At 31.8% G+C, this 17,571-nt stretch overlaps 2 protein-coding genes across 3 annotated transcripts; one reads left to right on the top strand and one right to left on the bottom strand.

Annotated features, from left to right (window-relative positions):
- Positions 1–602: 602 nt before the first annotated feature.
- Positions 603–3,780, bottom strand: LOC143904606 (myrosinase 1-like). 2 transcript variants are annotated; one of them, XM_077419421.1, is made up of 7 exons: positions 3,599–3,780; positions 3,307–3,440; positions 2,896–3,229; positions 2,453–2,795; positions 2,200–2,350; positions 1,454–1,695; positions 603–1,265 (listed from the first exon to the last, which is right to left on the bottom strand). In XM_077419421.1, exons 1-7 carry the CDS (start codon positions 3,747–3,749, stop codon positions 1,121–1,123), a joined length of 1,500 nt encoding a protein of 499 aa, XP_077275547.1. In that variant the 5' UTR covers positions 3,750–3,780; the 3' UTR covers positions 603–1,120. The 2 variants fall into 2 exon arrangements, with proteins under 2 accessions (XP_077275547.1, XP_077275548.1); XM_077419422.1 differs by lacking the exon at positions 3,307–3,440 and having other exon boundaries at positions 604–1,265; positions 3,599–3,740.
- Positions 3,781–5,463: 1,683 nt separating this feature from the next.
- Positions 5,464–8,236, top strand: LOC143904605 (myrosinase 1-like). The gene is made up of 7 exons (XM_077419419.1): positions 5,464–5,630; positions 5,960–6,093; positions 6,171–6,507; positions 6,609–6,951; positions 7,049–7,199; positions 7,698–7,939; positions 8,028–8,236. Exons 1-7 carry the CDS (start codon positions 5,480–5,482, stop codon positions 8,170–8,172), a joined length of 1,503 nt encoding a protein of 500 aa, XP_077275545.1. The 5' UTR covers positions 5,464–5,479; the 3' UTR covers positions 8,173–8,236.
- The last annotated feature ends 9,335 nt before the right edge of the window (positions 8,237–17,571 follow it).

Below are 17,571 nucleotides of genomic sequence, written 5' to 3' on the forward strand. Positions count from 1 at the left end.
CACTGGTTTCGCGCAGATGGAGGAGTCCAATATGCGGAAATGTGGTTATCTCTTCGTACGACAGAGCCGTTTACCGTTTAACAGAATTCAACCAATTACGTTAATCGAGAAGCATCTAACAAGATTTCGAGAGATTTCATATCGTCTCATTTATTTTTCAAAACGCAGTTACTACTATTTTATGATCTTTAGTTGAATATATCCGTGGTTTTTTAACTTTACTGTGCACTCACAGCATATTGAAAAGAAAATTGTATTAAATCTTTAAAATTTAACATGTCAATCATGAGATTTACATGAAAGTTCTTTTTTTGTAATATTAAAAAATGTGAAGAAAATAAGAACTTACATCTATCTTATTTACGGGAACGATAATAACATTTGTCTTAATATTGTATTATATGACGATTACATTTCACTACATGCATTAATAAGTAAAAAAATTTTGATCTTTTAATATATTCCTTCGCTAATAGCATATTTGAACTAATTTACTATATATGATAAGGTTAAAAATCTATTAATCTATACGAGATTGGAAATTTATAAATTTATTTAACTAATTGAAATTTATATATAAAATTTAAGAAATTAAATTAAGTGATTAAAATTCAAACTTGACAGTTTATTAACTAGGATCTCGACAATAAATGTTTTCAATCGGTAACAATATGACGTAAAGTGACGATATTAATGTAAAGTAATGAGAAGGTTCGTAGGAATAAAAATAATAAACTGTATGCCATAATGAGTTACTTTGTTCCACTGAAAGTGCACTCGTTACTTTGCCAAGGTTTTCGCTTTGAACATGTGACATATCTATTGTCTATACGTTATAGTTTATAGTTCTATCGTTCATATATATATTTATAGTCATCTTATAGTAGTATGCAAATCCATTCTGCATAATCTATATACAATATATATATTTATTAAGACAGTAGTTTTTACAGCATTTTAATAATACTTAGCGGCTTCTCTTTTCAGAGATAGACACATAAATATATATTATAACGTACAAATAGTTAATTCAAGAATATTTTAGATACTTAGCGGAATACTTATTTAAGCAATCTTTTTACATTATTATTCAACAATAATGTCTGTTTAAACATGCAGTTTAAACAATATTTGCTGTGATTGAAAGCTCATCAATAAAAAGTTTCTTATTCTCAATGACATGTTTATACCAGTTCATTGACCATTTTGGAGTTCTTGTTCGATTTGGATCAGTGAAGTTGACGTGTACCAAGCCGAATCGTTCTCTGTCAAAACAATTTTATAAATAAATAAATATATACGTATATCTATATATATATATATATATATATATATATATTACACACACACACGCACGCACGCACGCACGCACGCACGCACGCACGCACGCACGCACACATATGTATACATATTTTAAAGAAAGTTTAAAAAAATGTAACAAATAATAACTCACGTATAACCCTTGTTCCATTCAAAATTATCTATCAAACTCCAAGCAGCATATCCTTTCACATTACATCCACTTTCTCGAATGGCAGTTAACATTGCCTTCATATAAGAATGTAAGTAGGATATTCTTAAATAATCAAAAGTACAACATCTGTCAGAAAAACCATTCTCTGTAATAAAGATAGGTGGGTTATCATATTCACTCGCAATCTTTTTGATAATCTCTCGAAATCCAGCGGGAACAACCTGAAATATTTGTAAAACTTATTGCGCATAAATACAAATATTTTATTCACGTCGTTATTTTATTTTTAATAAAAAAATTATTTTAATTTAAGTAATTTTATTGTATTTTTAAGAAAAATGATATTCGACATATTTAACTTAATTCACAGTAGGGCAACATAATCGTTACTTCGTAATATTACATCATTTGATTGCAATAATCAATTACTAGTTTCTCCATAATCGGTCATAATTTCATTAGTTATATTCGATTGGGCCGATTTGTCGGAATATGCATATTTTCTGAAATACACTCGATTCTGATTTCCAATTTATGGCGTTGAATACAAACTATGAATAATTCACAGAATGAATTATTCATAATAAGTTAAACCATCTGTACGACTTAATTGTGCCTGATGTGTTATCGGGGTTAAATCCTAGCAAGTCTTACATAAATAAGTTTCAAGCGCGCTAAAATTGATTGATAGTTTGATACATATGTAATCTTCTATGCTAACTAACTCTGAGCCAATCCGAAGCGCTTTTTGGCCATGATGGATCTATGCTTGTTTTCACGCCGGAATAATTGTACCACGCTTGTCCTTTCGATCGTGGCACTGTTTCCACAAGTTTCGAAGTGTAATGATTTAATCCAAAGAAGTCCGATGTACCTCTTACAAAACGGAAAAGATAATAAGCACCGAGAAATAATATCAGTTTGTAATTAATTAATAACAATATTAATTATTGTATATTTTTGCTATATTTTTCTTACTTAATATATCGCACCCATTCTGACGAAAATACTGGCAAAATAGATCTCGGAAAACCATCCAGTTTACTGTTTTCTGCTATTTGGTTTTTCATGATTGCTGGATAATCACCAGTCTTTGAAAAAATTGGATGGGCTACCCATCCGCAATCAAATTGGAACTGTACGTCTACTGCTGTAGTATCAAAAGGATTTTTGGGGATTACGCCTGAGCAAGAGGGAACTATGCCAATTTGACCTTTCTGCTGTTTTCGAAATTCTTTGTCGTAGATATGATAAATCTTGGCATGCGCCTTCAAAATATTATGCATGCACAAATATTTGCCAGGATAACCTAATTTCTTTCCTAAAATCGTGTTCCATTTATAGAGATATTTGATGCCGCTAGAAAAATATTATACGTTTCTCGCCAGAAAACAAATATTATAGGTATGAAGAATTGATACCTGGTGCTTTTTGTCCATCGTAATACCCTTCATTGCAAATGACGGCAGGTTCATTGATAGTCATGAAATATTTAACTTTGGGTCCGAGTTCTTTGAAAACGACTCTTGCATAATCAGATATCCATTCAACCATCATTTCATTGGTCCATCCACCCATGCTTTCAAAGATGACTGGGTGATCCCAATGATACAAAGTAACAAATGGTTCAATGCCATTTGCTAATAATTCATTAATAAGATTTTTATAATAATCGAGTCCCTCTTGATTAATCACATTAACGTAACCATTTGGTAAGATACGTGACCAACTGAGAGAAAACCGGTAAAAGTCAACCTAAAATATTATATTTTGATGTCGAGTATTCCAAATCGTTACAAGTTTTTAATAAGATATAGTCAGGCAAAATGTACCCCCATGTTTTTTAATAACTGTACATCTTCTTTATATTTGTAATAGGAATCGCAAGCTACATCGCCATTGCTACCATCACGTATTAAATTTGGATGTTCGTGTACAAATTGGTCCCAAACATTCTCGCCCTTACCTTTTTGAATTTAAGCACACCTTAATAAATTACTTATAAAATTGACGAAAACGCCTATATAATATTCCATAAATCTTGTTTATACCGAAGATACTAACATCTCTTAATGCTTCAATAATTAAATGACATTGAGCGTTGGATAGAAATTCTTTACGTACCCCCTTCATTCCAAGCTCCTTCTATTTGATAAGCGGATGAAGCAGTGCCAAATAGAAAATTTTTAGGAAAAGATAATGTATCGTCAGCATAACTATGCGTGACAACAAAAATAAAACTTAAAGCGACTCCGAGATACGAATAGCTCGCCATTGCGAAGACGACTGAGCATAGTATCTCGGCAATTGAGTATTATCAGTCATGCACACTGACCTCTGTATATACTCTTATAAAGATAACTACATCCTTAATATTTGCCCCTCCTACATATCGCATAATGTCTCAATTTATACACACAAACGTCTACACGATTGTTTGCGATTAATATTTGCTTTCTAAATCTGAATCAGTGAAAAGTCACTGAAGTGGTATACTTTAGACTGCAGATTTCGGTGAATAGTCACTGATGCGTTCAGTGATTATTCACTGATATCAATGTAAATGTAAATGTAAAGTATGCCATTTCAGTGACTTTTTAGTGATTTAGATTTAGAGAGTGCCCATTACATGACTTAGTCGTGTTCTTCTTTCCATATACGTTTCTACGGATTATTTCTTTTCAATTATTTTTTATTATCAACTTCTGCAGAAGTTCAACGTATACAGAAAGACAAAGTCAACCGAGTCGTGTAATGCGCACTCTTTAAATCTAAATCAGGGAAAAGTCACTGAAATGGGATACTGTACATTTACATTTACATTCAGGGGAGACCAGGACACCATGAGCCACGGGGTACCATGGGTCATTGACTGTTTAGGGTAATCCAGAATGTTTAGGTTGATACAACTAGTATCATGTGACAGTTATTTCGTTGCCCATATTTCGTATCTAGGTGGCAGTCATTAAAGTTCGTAGTCTCGAAACGCACTTGACATAAATGGTTTTCGTAATGCGTAAATAACTTTTTAATCATTTAGAAATGTTTTAATATTGTTTTTGTAGTAAAATATACACGTACCAAAAAGTAGGTGTAACTTTCTAGCATCTTTTGTCATTTTACTGCACTACAGATAATCATATATTATTTATTTTTTTGATAACGTTTCACCGTTTTCTATATTAAGTGTATTCGGGGCACCACACACACACACATGGGTCACACACGCCACCAAGGTTGATAATAGATAGATAGGTTGATGATATGTTATTTTTGATTGAAGAAAACATGTCATAAAAAGTTAGTTTTTCTAAAAAAAAAAAAAGTTATTTATTTCAGTAGTGTTTATCTTATGTTCATCTGACATCTTATTTGTTCTGCTCAATCTTGAACAGTGTGTTATAAGACAACGTATGAAATAAAATTTCTTTTCAACTTTTGTAATTTTTCATTATTTCTTGAATAAATAAACCTAGTTTTTGTGTGTGACTTACATAGTGCTCCAGTGACAGACGGGATGCCCCGGGTGTGGAGCACCTTGGGTCATTTCTCAAAAAATGTGTTTTAATTTTTTTTTTCAAAAACTAATTAATATTTGCTAAATACGCTAAATAAATTTTAAAATACACATGGTGCTTTAATTATTTAAAAAAATGAGACAAAAAATCTTATATTTATGGATATTTTTTAGAGTTTGAATTTTTGTAGCTCATGGTGCCCCGGTCTCCCTTACACTGATATCAGTGAATAATCACTGAATGCATCAGTGACTGTTCACCGATATCAATCTAAAGTATGCTGCTTGTCACTGATTCAGATTTAGAAAGCAAATATTAATCGCAAACAATCGTGTGGACGTTTGTGTGTATAAATTGAGGCGTTATACGGTATGTAGAAGGGGCAAATATTAAGGATGTAGTTATCTTTAGAAGAGTACATAGAGAGATCAGTGTGCATGAATAATAATACTCAATTGCCGAGATACTATGCTCAGTCGTTTTCGCAATGGCAAGCTATTTGTATCTCGAAGTTGCTTTCATTTTTATTTTTGTTGTCACGCATAGTTTTGCTGACGACACATTATCTTTTCCTAAAGATTTTTTATTTGGCACTGCTACATCCGCTTATCAAATAGAAGGAGCTTGGAATGAAGGCGGTACGTAAAGAATTTCTATCCGACGCTCAATGTCATTTAATTATTGAAGCATTAAGAGATTTTAAGGCCAGTGCACGTAACAAAGTTTTAGTCATAATCGTATGGCCGTAAGAAAATGGACCAATCACACTCGATTATTCTTTGAGCTCAAGGAGAAAAATCAACTGTGATTGGTCTATTTTCTTACGGCCTTACGATTATGACTAAAACTTTGTTACGTGCAATGACTTTTAGTAGCTTAGGTACAGACAAGATTTATGGAATATTACACATAGGTGTTTTCGTAAATTTTATAAGTAATTTATTATGGTGTGTTTAAATTCAAAAAGGTAAGGGCGAGAATGTTTGGGACCACTTTGTACACGAACATCCAAATTTAATAAGTGATGGTAGCAATGGCGATGTGGCTTGCGATTCCTATCACAAATATAAAGAAGATGTACAGTTATTAAAGAACATAGGGGTACATTTTGCCTGACTATATTTTATTAAAAGTTTGTAACGATGTGGAATATTCGACATCAAAATATAATATTTTAGGTTGACTTTTACCGGTTTTCTCTCAGTTGGTCACGTATCTTACCAACTGGTTACGCTAATGTGATCAATCAAGAAGGACTCGATTATTATAAAAATCTTATTAATGAATTATTAGCAAATGGCATTGAACCATTTGTTACTTTGTATCATTGGGATCACCCAGTCATCTTTGAAAGCATGGGTGGATGGACCAATGAAATGATGGTTGAATGGATATCTGATTATGCAAGAGTCGTTTTCAAAGAACTCGGACCCAAAGTTAAATATTTCATGACTATCAATGAACCTAACATTATTTGCCATAACATGTATTACAATGGCTCTTTATTAGCACCAGGTATCAATTCTTCATACCTATAATATTTGTTTTTTTAGCGAGAAACGTATAATATTTTTCTAGCGACATTCAATATCTCTAAAAATAGAACACATTTTTAGGAAAGAAATTAGGCTATCCTGGCAAATATTTGTGCGTGCATAATATTTTGAAAGCGCATGCCAAGATTTACCATATCTACGACAAAGAATTTCGAAAACAGCAGAAAGGTCAAATAGGCTTAGTTCCTGCTTGCACAGGCGCATTTCCCAAAAACCCTTTTGATACTACAGCAGTAGACGTACATTTCCAATTTAACTGCGGATGGATGGCCCATCCCGTTTATTCAAAGACTGGTGATTATCCAGCGATCATGAGACAGCGCATAGCTGAAAACAGTAAATTGGATGGTTTTCCGAGATCTATTTTGCCAGTATTTTCGCCAGAATGGGTGCAATATATTAAGTAAGAAATATAATAAAAATATACAATAATTAATACCGTTAGTAATTAATTACAGACTGATAATATCTCTCGGTTATTATTTTTTCCGTTTTTTAAGAGGTACATCGGATTTCTTTGCATTGAATCATTACTCTTCGAAACTTGTAGAAACAGTGCCACGATTAAAAGGACAAGCGTGGTACGATTATTCCGGCGTGAAAACAAGCATAGATCCATCATGGCCAAAAAGCGCTTCGGATGGGCTCAGAGTTAGTTAGCACAGAAGATCACATATGTATCAAACTATCAATCAATTTTCTTGCGCTCGAAACTTGTTTGTGTAAGACTTGCTAGGAGATTTAACCCTGAACACATCAGGCACAATTTAGTCGTACAGCTGGATTAACTTATTATTATATTCATTTTGTGAAATATTCATAGTTTGTAGTCAACGCCATAAATTGGAAATCATAATTGAGTGTATTTTAGAAAATATGCATATTCCGACAATTTGGCCGAATCGATTATAACTGGTGAAATTATGACCGATTATGGAGAAACTAGTAATTGACTATTGCTATTAAATGATGTAGTGTTACGAAGTAACGAATATGTTGCCCCACTGTGAATTAAGTTAAATTTGTCGAATATCATCTTTCTTAAATACAATAAAATTACATAAATTAAAATAATTTTTGTTATTAAAAATAAAATACCGACGCGAATAAAATATTTGTATTTATGCGCAAGTTTTATAAATATTTTAGGTCATTCCCGCTGGGTTTCGAGAGATTATCAAGAATATTGCGAGTGAATATGATAACCCACCTATCTTTATTATGGAGAATGGTTTTTCTGACAGATGTTGTACTTTTGATTATTTAAGAATATCCTACTTACATTCTTATATGAAGGCAATGTTAACTGCCATTCGAGAAAGCGGATGTAATGTGAAAGGATATGCTGCTTGGAGTTTCTTAGATAATTTTGAATGGAGAAAGGGTTATACGTAAGTTATTATTTGTTACATTTTTATGAACTTTTTTTAAAATATGTATACATAAAAATTATATATATATAAAATTATGTTCTGACAGAGTACGATTCGGTTTGGTACACGTCAACTTCACTGATCCAAATCGAACAAGAACTCCAAAATGGTCAATGAACTGGTATAAACATGTGATTGAGACTAAGAAACTTTTTAATGATGAGCTTCCAATCACAGCAAATATTGTTTAAATTGCATGTCTAAACAGATATTATTGTTGAATATATATATATATATATATATATATATATATAATAATGTAAAAAGATTGATTAAATAAATATTCCGCTTAGTGTCTGAAATATTCTTGGATTAATTATTTATACTTTATAATATATATTTATGTGTCTATCTCTGAAAAGAGAAGCCGCCAGTATTATTAAGATATGCTGTAAAAACTACTATGTCTCAAATATATATACCTATAGATTATGCAAAATGGATTTGCATGCTAATAAAGATGACTAAATATATGGATGAACGATAGAACTATGAACTATAATGTATGAACGATAGAAATGTCACAAGTAATATTATTGTTTGTAATATAAGTGTAGAATATATTCTGATTTACGATCAGTCGGATTGCAAAAAGCATCAAAGAGCAACTGTAGCAATCGCGATTCAAGAAATAAACGAAGGTTTTCAAAAAGGAGTAATCGCATACCATTACTCTCGGGAAATATCTTTCACCATGTTCAAAGCGAAAACCTTGGCAAAGTAACGAGTGCGCTATCAGTGGAACAAAGTAACTCATTATGGCATACAGTTTATTATTTTTATTTCTACGAACCTTCTCAATGTAGTGAACTTTATCCGAACTGTTATTCTTGCGATAAGTAGTACTTTACATTAATATCGTCACTTTACGTCATATGTTATTGTCGTTATTGTTTGAAAACATTTATTGTCGAGATCCTAGTTAATAAACTGTCAAGTTTGAATTTTAATTACTTAATTTAATTTTTTAAATTTAAATTTAAATTAGTTAAATATAAATTTTTAATTTTGTTCAGATAAATAGGACGAGCGTGGCCTAGTAGACAGCGCACTGGTCTATTGAGCCAAAGGTCCCGGGTTCGATTCCCGGTAGAGCTAGAAAATTTTATTTGTTTGTTTTCCTTTCGAAAGGCAATGGCAAACCACCGAGAGTATGTCTTGCCACGAAAACTTCTCTAAAAATTGCCGTTCGAAATCGGCGTTAAACTGTAGGTTCTATATACAATGTGTATAATCCACGTGCGCAACACATGTATATGAAGAGAAGTCACCACGCTCGGGCACGGGGAGGCACGAGTAATATATGACTGAGTATATATAGATAAATATATTTTTAACCCCTTATCATATAGATAGTAAATAAGTTCAAATATGCTGTTAGCGAAGGAATAGATTTAAAGATTAAAATTTTATTACTTATTAATGTAGTTGGAACCTATTATTTGTCATATAATACAATATTAAGACAATTGTTATTATTGTTTGCATAGATAAGATAGATTTAAATACCTATTTTCTTCACATTTTTGAATATTACAAAAAGAGAACTTTCATGTAAATCTAATGATTGACATGTTAAATTTTAAAGATTTAATACAATTTTCTTTTTAATATGCTGTGAGTGCACAGTAAAGTTGAAAAAAAAAACTTTGGATATATTCAACTAAGAATCATAAAATAGTAGTATCTGTGTTTTGAAAAAGAAATTAGACAATATGAAATCTGTCGAAATCTTGTTAGATGCTTTTCGTTTAACGTAATTGGCTGAATTCTGTTAAACGGTAAACGGCTCTGTCGTACAAAAAGAACCACATTTTCGCATATTGGACTCCTCCATCTGCGCGACACCAGTGAAATCAAAAATATATTATTCGCGTATATGGTTCCATTCTTTGTTGTTACAGTTTGCCAAACTTGTGAAACTAGGTATATTCCAAACTTTCAAAAATTGTACAATTGAATAAATATATTGTCAGTTACAAGAAATCATGCTCATCAAGTGCTTACATTACATAATTCATATGGAATTATTTTATCAAGCGCCATTTACTTAGATAACATAAGACACTTTTCTGATAACCTTAACAATCGTAACAGATTAAATCAGCATTTTATTTAATATTTGGTCGGTTCAGATAACGGGAAAATAAAGTTGAAAATTATATAGCCAAATTTTTAATATTGCACCCAAAATTTGAACGTAATTGTCGACGCAAGTTAAACATATAACCGACCAAATATTCCTATTGACCTATTTTTAAACATTTAAAAAATATAGATTTTACAATAAGAAAATATAATTTAAATTACAGTCGCATATATCGATATATTACGTTCTCAACTTTGGATAATATGCTATCAGTTGCATACGTGATTTTTAAGAAAGTTACTATCAAGTTTATCAAGTGTTTACATTATATAATTTATATAAAACAATTTTATCAATTAGATGATGTAAGATATATGTATTTTTCGGATAGCAATCTTAACAGATTAAAGAGAGATCAGCATTTGATTCAGATTATCTGAATGTAATTGAACTTCTCTACTTTGAATAATGCTGTCAGTTGCATACGTGATTTTTAAAAAGATTACTATCAAGTTTATCAAGTGTTTACATTATATAATTTATATAAAATAATTTTATCAATTAGATAATATGAGATATATTTTTCGGATAGCAATATTAACAGATTAGAGAAAGATCAGCATTTGATTCAGATTATCTGAATGTAATAGAAAGTTTTATATATTGTTTCACATCTATATACGAGAAACAAATATAAATGCAAGTTAAACAAAAAATAAAATCGTCATTCATATGCAAGTGTCATAATTTTATAACGAAAAATACGTGACGTACGTACATGACATATTACACATGATTAAAGTGATAATATCTGTGTGTAATCATATATCAAACAAAAAATCAATGTAATTTATGTACATTGCATATATATACATGTAAGAAATACTTCGCTATCTTATCTGGTGATCGAGATTTAAAAAACACTACATACATACGTATGACATTAAGGGAATCCTATAGCGACGGCCGAACTTCCTCAATGTCGATAATGTCAACATTTCTAATCCTGTTTTTTTATGTTATATATCTATATCTGTCCTTGTCTAACGAGAAGCATCTATCCTTGTTCGATTGCTGCGCCATCTCTCGCTACACGCAATACTGCTTATCCTATCAACCTGAATGTGCTTTTGCAGATATAAAAGTTAGATACACTAAACTTTTTTTCTAGGCTTTCAATCTTAGTTCTAATTGCACGATATTGTTCTTAAATGTTTTCCCTAGGTTTCACCGCATCTTATTTTGTATAGTAAGGTACAACAATTAATGTCATTGCATAATATTCTGTTTTGTAATAAATAATGATACCTACACAATTTTAAACAAAATGATTAATTAAAGTAAATTTATTAGATATTTAAGCAAATATCAAATTTATCGTAATTACTCATTAGGGTTTTTATGTTTACAATCACGTGTAATCCGTATGATAAATTGCAATGTTGTTACCAGGAAATATTTCTCGTAATCTCATAATACGAAACAGTAACCAAAGAATATGATAGATAGTGTGAGGGACACGTAATAATTCAAGAAAGAATAACGGTCCATCTTCGTTTAATCCGATGCCAGGTTTATATTCTTTTGCGCTGGATAGATCGTATTCCTAGTAGATGAGATAAGGCGTTAAAACAAAAGCGAGTAGGTTGGGGAACGGCGAGGGGTGATATGCTGGTGAATGCTTTCTAGTGCCTATCTCGTTTATACAGCTTTCTATGCACACACCGCCAGTTAATAAAAAAAGAAGGAGACACGGAAATAACAGATCGCGCTTCGGCAAGCAGAATCTCATGTAATTACCCAGGAGCGTCGTTGTACGTGCACTCGTATCACGTTCATCGATGATCCGTGGAGAACATACTCAAAGCCCGCTAACGAAAGGCAAGCGCGACACGTAAAAATAAATCTTGAAGATCGATGACACTGATTTACTCGCTATGCACGTAATTAAAAATAAATTGTATGTCCTGCAATTAATATTTAAGTTTTGCTTCGTCAAGATATTCTTATCTCAACGTTTATCTTAAGGAGGCTCTTACCTCGATCATAATATGACAGATCTTTATGAAATTAATATATGTTGTAAAGTGAACCACAACGGACCGATGCCCAAAACTTGAGCATAGGTTGACGATAAAAACTGTAAAAATATCAGTATTGAAATTCGCATTTTTAACACAGGGCATATGGTAAACACTAAAATTTTTACCGGAAGTGATGTATTTTCTTGGCAAGTTTGCGAGCCAGGTAAACAAAAAACTAAGGAATTGTAGTTAAAATAATAATCTTTCTAATGATAAGAAGAAAACTTGGCGTTGACGATGAGTTATAAAAGATATTGTAGTTTTAATATGACGTACGACAGGTTAGGCGAATGATCTTCCGAGTGTCAAAATAGCGCGAAGTTTCTAACCTCACTTGCACATGTCTTTTCTCTGCGCTGTATGGTAGCGGCATAATTATTCTCTCGCGCATTGACAACCTTTATTTTCGCGAATTTTCCTTTCATTTTCCCTCTCAGCATTCTCACGTTATATCTTTCTTTTGGCTCCATCTCTTCATCGCATCATTCGCTACAACGCTACACGGCTACACCTCACTTAGCTGCAGACTGCTACAGACGACGTTGTGACACGCGCATGTTCTGCTCTTTAGCACTGACGTAGTCAACTGACTTATTGTATAAATTTTAATATTTACACTAATAGAACATATAACTTACTCTTACACTATGTAAAAATCATTATTTATTTTTTTATTTAATTTTCCGATAATTTTATAACCAATTATTAATGATAATTTTTCGGTTGCTACATTGATTAGAGCAGCCGGGTAAGAGCCTCCTTAATTGATCTCAATTTCAAACGCGGATAATATATGTCGACGCCGATACTGAACGTATATTGTTACCATATATAATCGAATAATCGTCAGCATTCCCAGGTATCTTTGGTCATTCAATATCGGTTTCGCGGATGTTAATTGCACCCACGCGATGTGTATACTGCATCATCCCCATGCACACAATAATTTACGCATAATTGGTACAATTTGGATAACTCGCAGCGTATCAAATTATACCTACCGTGTAAACACACGCGAACCCGCGCGCGCATAGTCCGTAACTCGATAATTATGTATTCGTACATATTAAACGGGCCGCGCGAGCCGACTCGACGATTTTGGCAAAGAGATGTCTAGACAGAAATATATGCATACGCGCCAGCAACTCGGGCTGCTTTAAGATCGTTTACATTCTAATGTAAATATTGTACATGCACAATATATGCACGTAGACCGAAAATCCGTGCCTCCGAATCCTATGGGGAAGATTATATATTATATATAGTTGTGCGCTATATATGCGGAGAGCCGAACAAATTTGTGGTGGTGGGACGAGACGAAAATGCCGTTTTCACGATTAATTTTATTGTTTTCAAATGATATGTATTGGTTCAAATGATATTTGATTTCTCGAGTGGATCTGGAGGATCAAAATGGAGAAAAGAAAAGATGGCAACGATGAAGAGCTTAAGAGATACTTTCCCGCAGGGATGACTGATCCGCATAGTCATTTGGGTTTAGCGAACCTATACGGACCCGAGCTCAATACACTGCGGACACTCACATCTACATATACAAATGCGCTGTACATACATTTACACTCGTATACATACGCTTATTCACGTAGATACATATATATAGTTAAAGCTTTTTTTTATCATATATTTCTCCTTCTCTCCCAAACGAATAACTGAATCTTATATAGAAAATAGTGTAGAATTTCTCTTTTGATTTTCCCATAATGTCTGGGAACTGATCTTTTCATATTGAAAAGAAATACCTTATCTTTGACATGCATCGTAAATCAATTAAATATACTATAAGCGCATCATTTTACATTAATTCATATCTCGCGAGTTAATGTTATGAGAGTCTCATGAAATAATACTCAATAGTTATTTTTAAAAAATTGCAAAAATACTTTGCACGTCGGTAGGAAAAATACAGAAAGATTTTTTCTCTTTTGAGAAGAAAATATAAATGGCTGTCTCGCGAATAAACGATGATGTGCTTTCTCCGCTATCCTGGAAACAACCGATTTCAGCCATGATGCGTTTAATCATCAACAAGTACTTGCCGTGAACCTCTTTCTGTATACGCCACTTACTATCTATTTTTACTCACCTCGTGTCTCGCGACATGCATCCCGGGTTGATAGCACTTCGGCAAGAAATGCGGAAATATCGCGGAAAAGTGAGGAGAATAAGAAACCCTGACTCGCTCTCTCTTTCTCCCTCTCATTCAGAAATCTTCCGCGAATACCGAACAATCCAGCAGAGTCGGTATGCTACGACGGACTCTCGACAGCAACCGCTTTTGTGCCCTAGGGAATAGTGGGAACGGTATAAGACGTCGGCGTCGTGAGAGACGAATCCGTACAACGATGTCGGCGTAATTGTGTAACTTCGTGGCTGGAACGTACGAAACAATAACTGCTGGCAAATCGCATCAAACAATACTACGGCAGATTGCATCTTCCAAGGTGCGACGCGCGTCTCTTCTTTTTTCTCACTGATCTCCTTTGTCCTTGGTCCTCGCGTCAACTTCGCCGTGTCCTCTCTTAACAAATAACTGCACGCCTCTATCGTTCCACGAAATCGTGATTCTCAAAGGCTACTACCTTTTGTGAATCGTGGCAGAAAGGAGCGCGAAAAAGGTGGTAGATAAAATGCGTTATCGGGTACAGAAACGATTACGCCTCTTGACGCGCGAGTTTTGCGCAGGAAAGAGAGCGAGGAAGCGCAAAAGGGCACTCGATGAGGAGAAAACGTTCTTTTCTATCGGTTTTTGATAATCTCTCGGAAATGTCCTTGTGATAAAAAGATGAGGTTTTTTCCGTTTTCGATAATGGAACAAGAAGGGGAAAGGGGATAAACTGGTAAAAAAATATTGTGATTCGCTAATATATAATGTCGGATATTATTTTTAAGTTATATATAACTTAGATATATAATTTATTTATTTTATTTGTATTTTATATATATATATATATATATATATATATATATACACAATTTTTATAGTTATTTAATTAAATAATTTATTACAGTATAGTTGGTCAAGATTTGTTTATTTTATACTGTATTAATTTTATTTCTATGTATTCCGTCCTAATATATTTAAATATTAGTTGATAAATTTTGTAAAAAATTATGAAAAAATAAATTTGTATATATTCTTCTTCTTTGTTTTTCTTCTCTCAGTGTTGCATACACTCATACACAAAAAGCTTATTGTTAGATTGCATAAATTACAATAAGGTTTTTTTTTTAATTCTGAAATATGACGAAAAATTCAATTAAGAGAAACTTTTGATTTTTACTTTATAATAGAGTATAATTTTATTAATAGTTTATCGATAGAGTCACGAATAAATAAGGTTTTTAAGTCATCAACATACAGACTTTTCCAAATTCGCATATATAGTTTCTAGAAAAGAATGCTATAAATATAAAACATCGCTCATCAATTTTCGCATGAAAGAACATTAAAGAAATTGAAGTGCATAATATGTCTATTATAATGTCGTTTCTACTATATAGCTATTAATGTCATACTATCCTTTTATTTTTCTATTGCTTCCTCATAGAGGAAGCTTTGTAATGGTGAAAAAATTTTTTTTCGAGATTTTGATAGAAATAGGTTTAGAATGTTCTAAAATGTCGAAAAATCATATTAGTAAAAAATGTCCGGAAGTATGTATGTATGTGTGTGTGTGTGTGTGTGTGTACGGATTTTTGTACACGCATCTACTTCTACAATTTTTTAGATACCAGTTTGAATTTTTGCACACAAATAGAGTATCCTAGAAAGTATGTCCTCCTCAAATTTTATTGAAATCGGTCTACCGGTATAGATTTTATGCAGATTTTCCTTTTTTGAAAAATGTGTTTTACGCTGCTGTTTTCTCAATATTTGAGATAGCGATTAATTTTTAATTTTATTATATTTTCCAGTTTTTTCTACCCCTATTTCATATATAATTCATTAAAATTTGATTGATCAGATCTCGTATTACACACATTTGAAATTTCGAAGAATTCGTACATACATAGAAGCTTTATAAAACTTGATCTGATCAACCAAATTTTAACCAATTATATATGAAATAGGGGTAGAAAAGACTGGAAAATATATTTTTAGTATTTTTTAGTGAATGTATATAATTATTTACGCAGTCCCCAAAAGAGTTAAGTGTGAAATCAGAACCTTTGCTAACAAAGCTTCCTCTATGAGGAAGCCAAAACAAATAAATACCGATAATTATACCTCGAATAAAATAAAAACTTGCACACTTAGGAACTATGAGGAAGCAATGTGCAAGTTTCTACTTGCACAATTAAAAACTACGAGGAAACAATGTGCAAGTTTCATAAGTCCCAAAAAGTTTTTTTTGTCGTTTCTATTTGTTAGTTCAATCTGTTAAATCTTAATCTATTAAAAATAAGTAATTATATACGGAAATCCTACTACGCGCAGATGTATGAATTAAAAAAAATTTTTAACATACATATATAGAAATATAAATAATAATAAGAATTAAAAAAAATATATAAAATGATATTCAAAATTTACTATAATATTTATTTATAAATTATTGATTTTTAATTATAAACATCTGAATTTATTATTCGTAGGATGCAATTGAATTTATACAGTATGTATATCATAATGTTTATGCATATTATATAAAAAACAATTTACCAAATGTCTACAAATAATGAAATATATTATAACAAATAATAATAAAATATTTTTTGTAATAAATATAAATGTAATTTAATGTTAAATATATTTGCTTAATGGAATTTTTAAATTCTATTTTAATCTCAGAAAAAGAGAAACAGAAGAATATATTTTATGTGTTATTTGTATTGAGTTAAACCAATGTGTAATAACCCTTTGTACACGAAACATCCCATTTAAAAATTGATTATAACCCGCTATCTTTAATTATGTGTTTATATCGCTTCCATTATAACTGTCCTATGCATTATTATACGAAAATCAGACAGGCAAGGACTTTCCACTACGACAATATAATTATTTAGCAGGCATGAATTACGTTTCAACGAACAATTATTGATGACAGCGATATAAATTTAAAACTGCGCGATCCGATTGCAGCAATTACGTAACGTTACTCACGTGGTAAACGATGAGTGATAATTTATTATAGATTTTATCCATTTTTTAATATATTTCCATTAAAAATTTGTAGGCTATTTTTAATATAATTTGTAGAATTTTGAATCTTCTATTTAAAGTTTTATGCTGTTTTTGATATATTCAAATAAATTTCTATAGTTATATATAAATGTGACATACATATAAGACCCCGAAATATAGGATGGCAGTTTCACAGTTTTGTTTTATAAGAATTGTTATTAGTTTTGTTTTATTTATTTATCAATTTTAGTCATAATTTTTAATAAAA

Source organism: Temnothorax americanus, unplaced genomic scaffold (assembly GCF_048541705.1).
Source record: "Temnothorax americanus isolate GAGA-0224 unplaced genomic scaffold, ASM4854170v1 Scaffold54, whole genome shotgun sequence".
NCBI lineage: Eukaryota > Metazoa > Arthropoda > Insecta > Hymenoptera > Formicidae > Temnothorax > Temnothorax americanus.

Bases quoted from the DNA above. Each gene is read 5' to 3' on its own strand.
- LOC143904606 (XM_077419421.1), bottom strand. From the start codon at position 3,749: ATGGCGAGCTATTCGTATCTCGGAGTCGCTTTAAGTTTTATTTTTGTT. The intron at 3,441-3,598 runs GTACGTAAAGAA...AAATTCAAAAAG, and splicing joins AGGAGCTTGGAATGAAGGGG to GTAAGGGCGAGAATGTTTGG. The intron at 1,266-1,453 runs GTGAGTTATTAT...TTGTTTTGACAG, and splicing joins GAATGGAACAAGGGTTATAC to AGAACGATTCGGCTTGGTAC.
- LOC143904605 (XM_077419419.1), top strand. From the start codon at position 5,480: ATGGCAAGCTATTTGTATCTCGAAGTTGCTTTCATTTTTATTTTTGTT. The intron at 6,094-6,170 runs GTACATTTTGCC...ATAATATTTTAG, and splicing joins AGTTATTAAAGAACATAGGG to GTTGACTTTTACCGGTTTTC. The intron at 6,952-7,048 runs GTAAGAAATATA...CCGTTTTTTAAG, and splicing joins GAATGGGTGCAATATATTAA to AGGTACATCGGATTTCTTTG.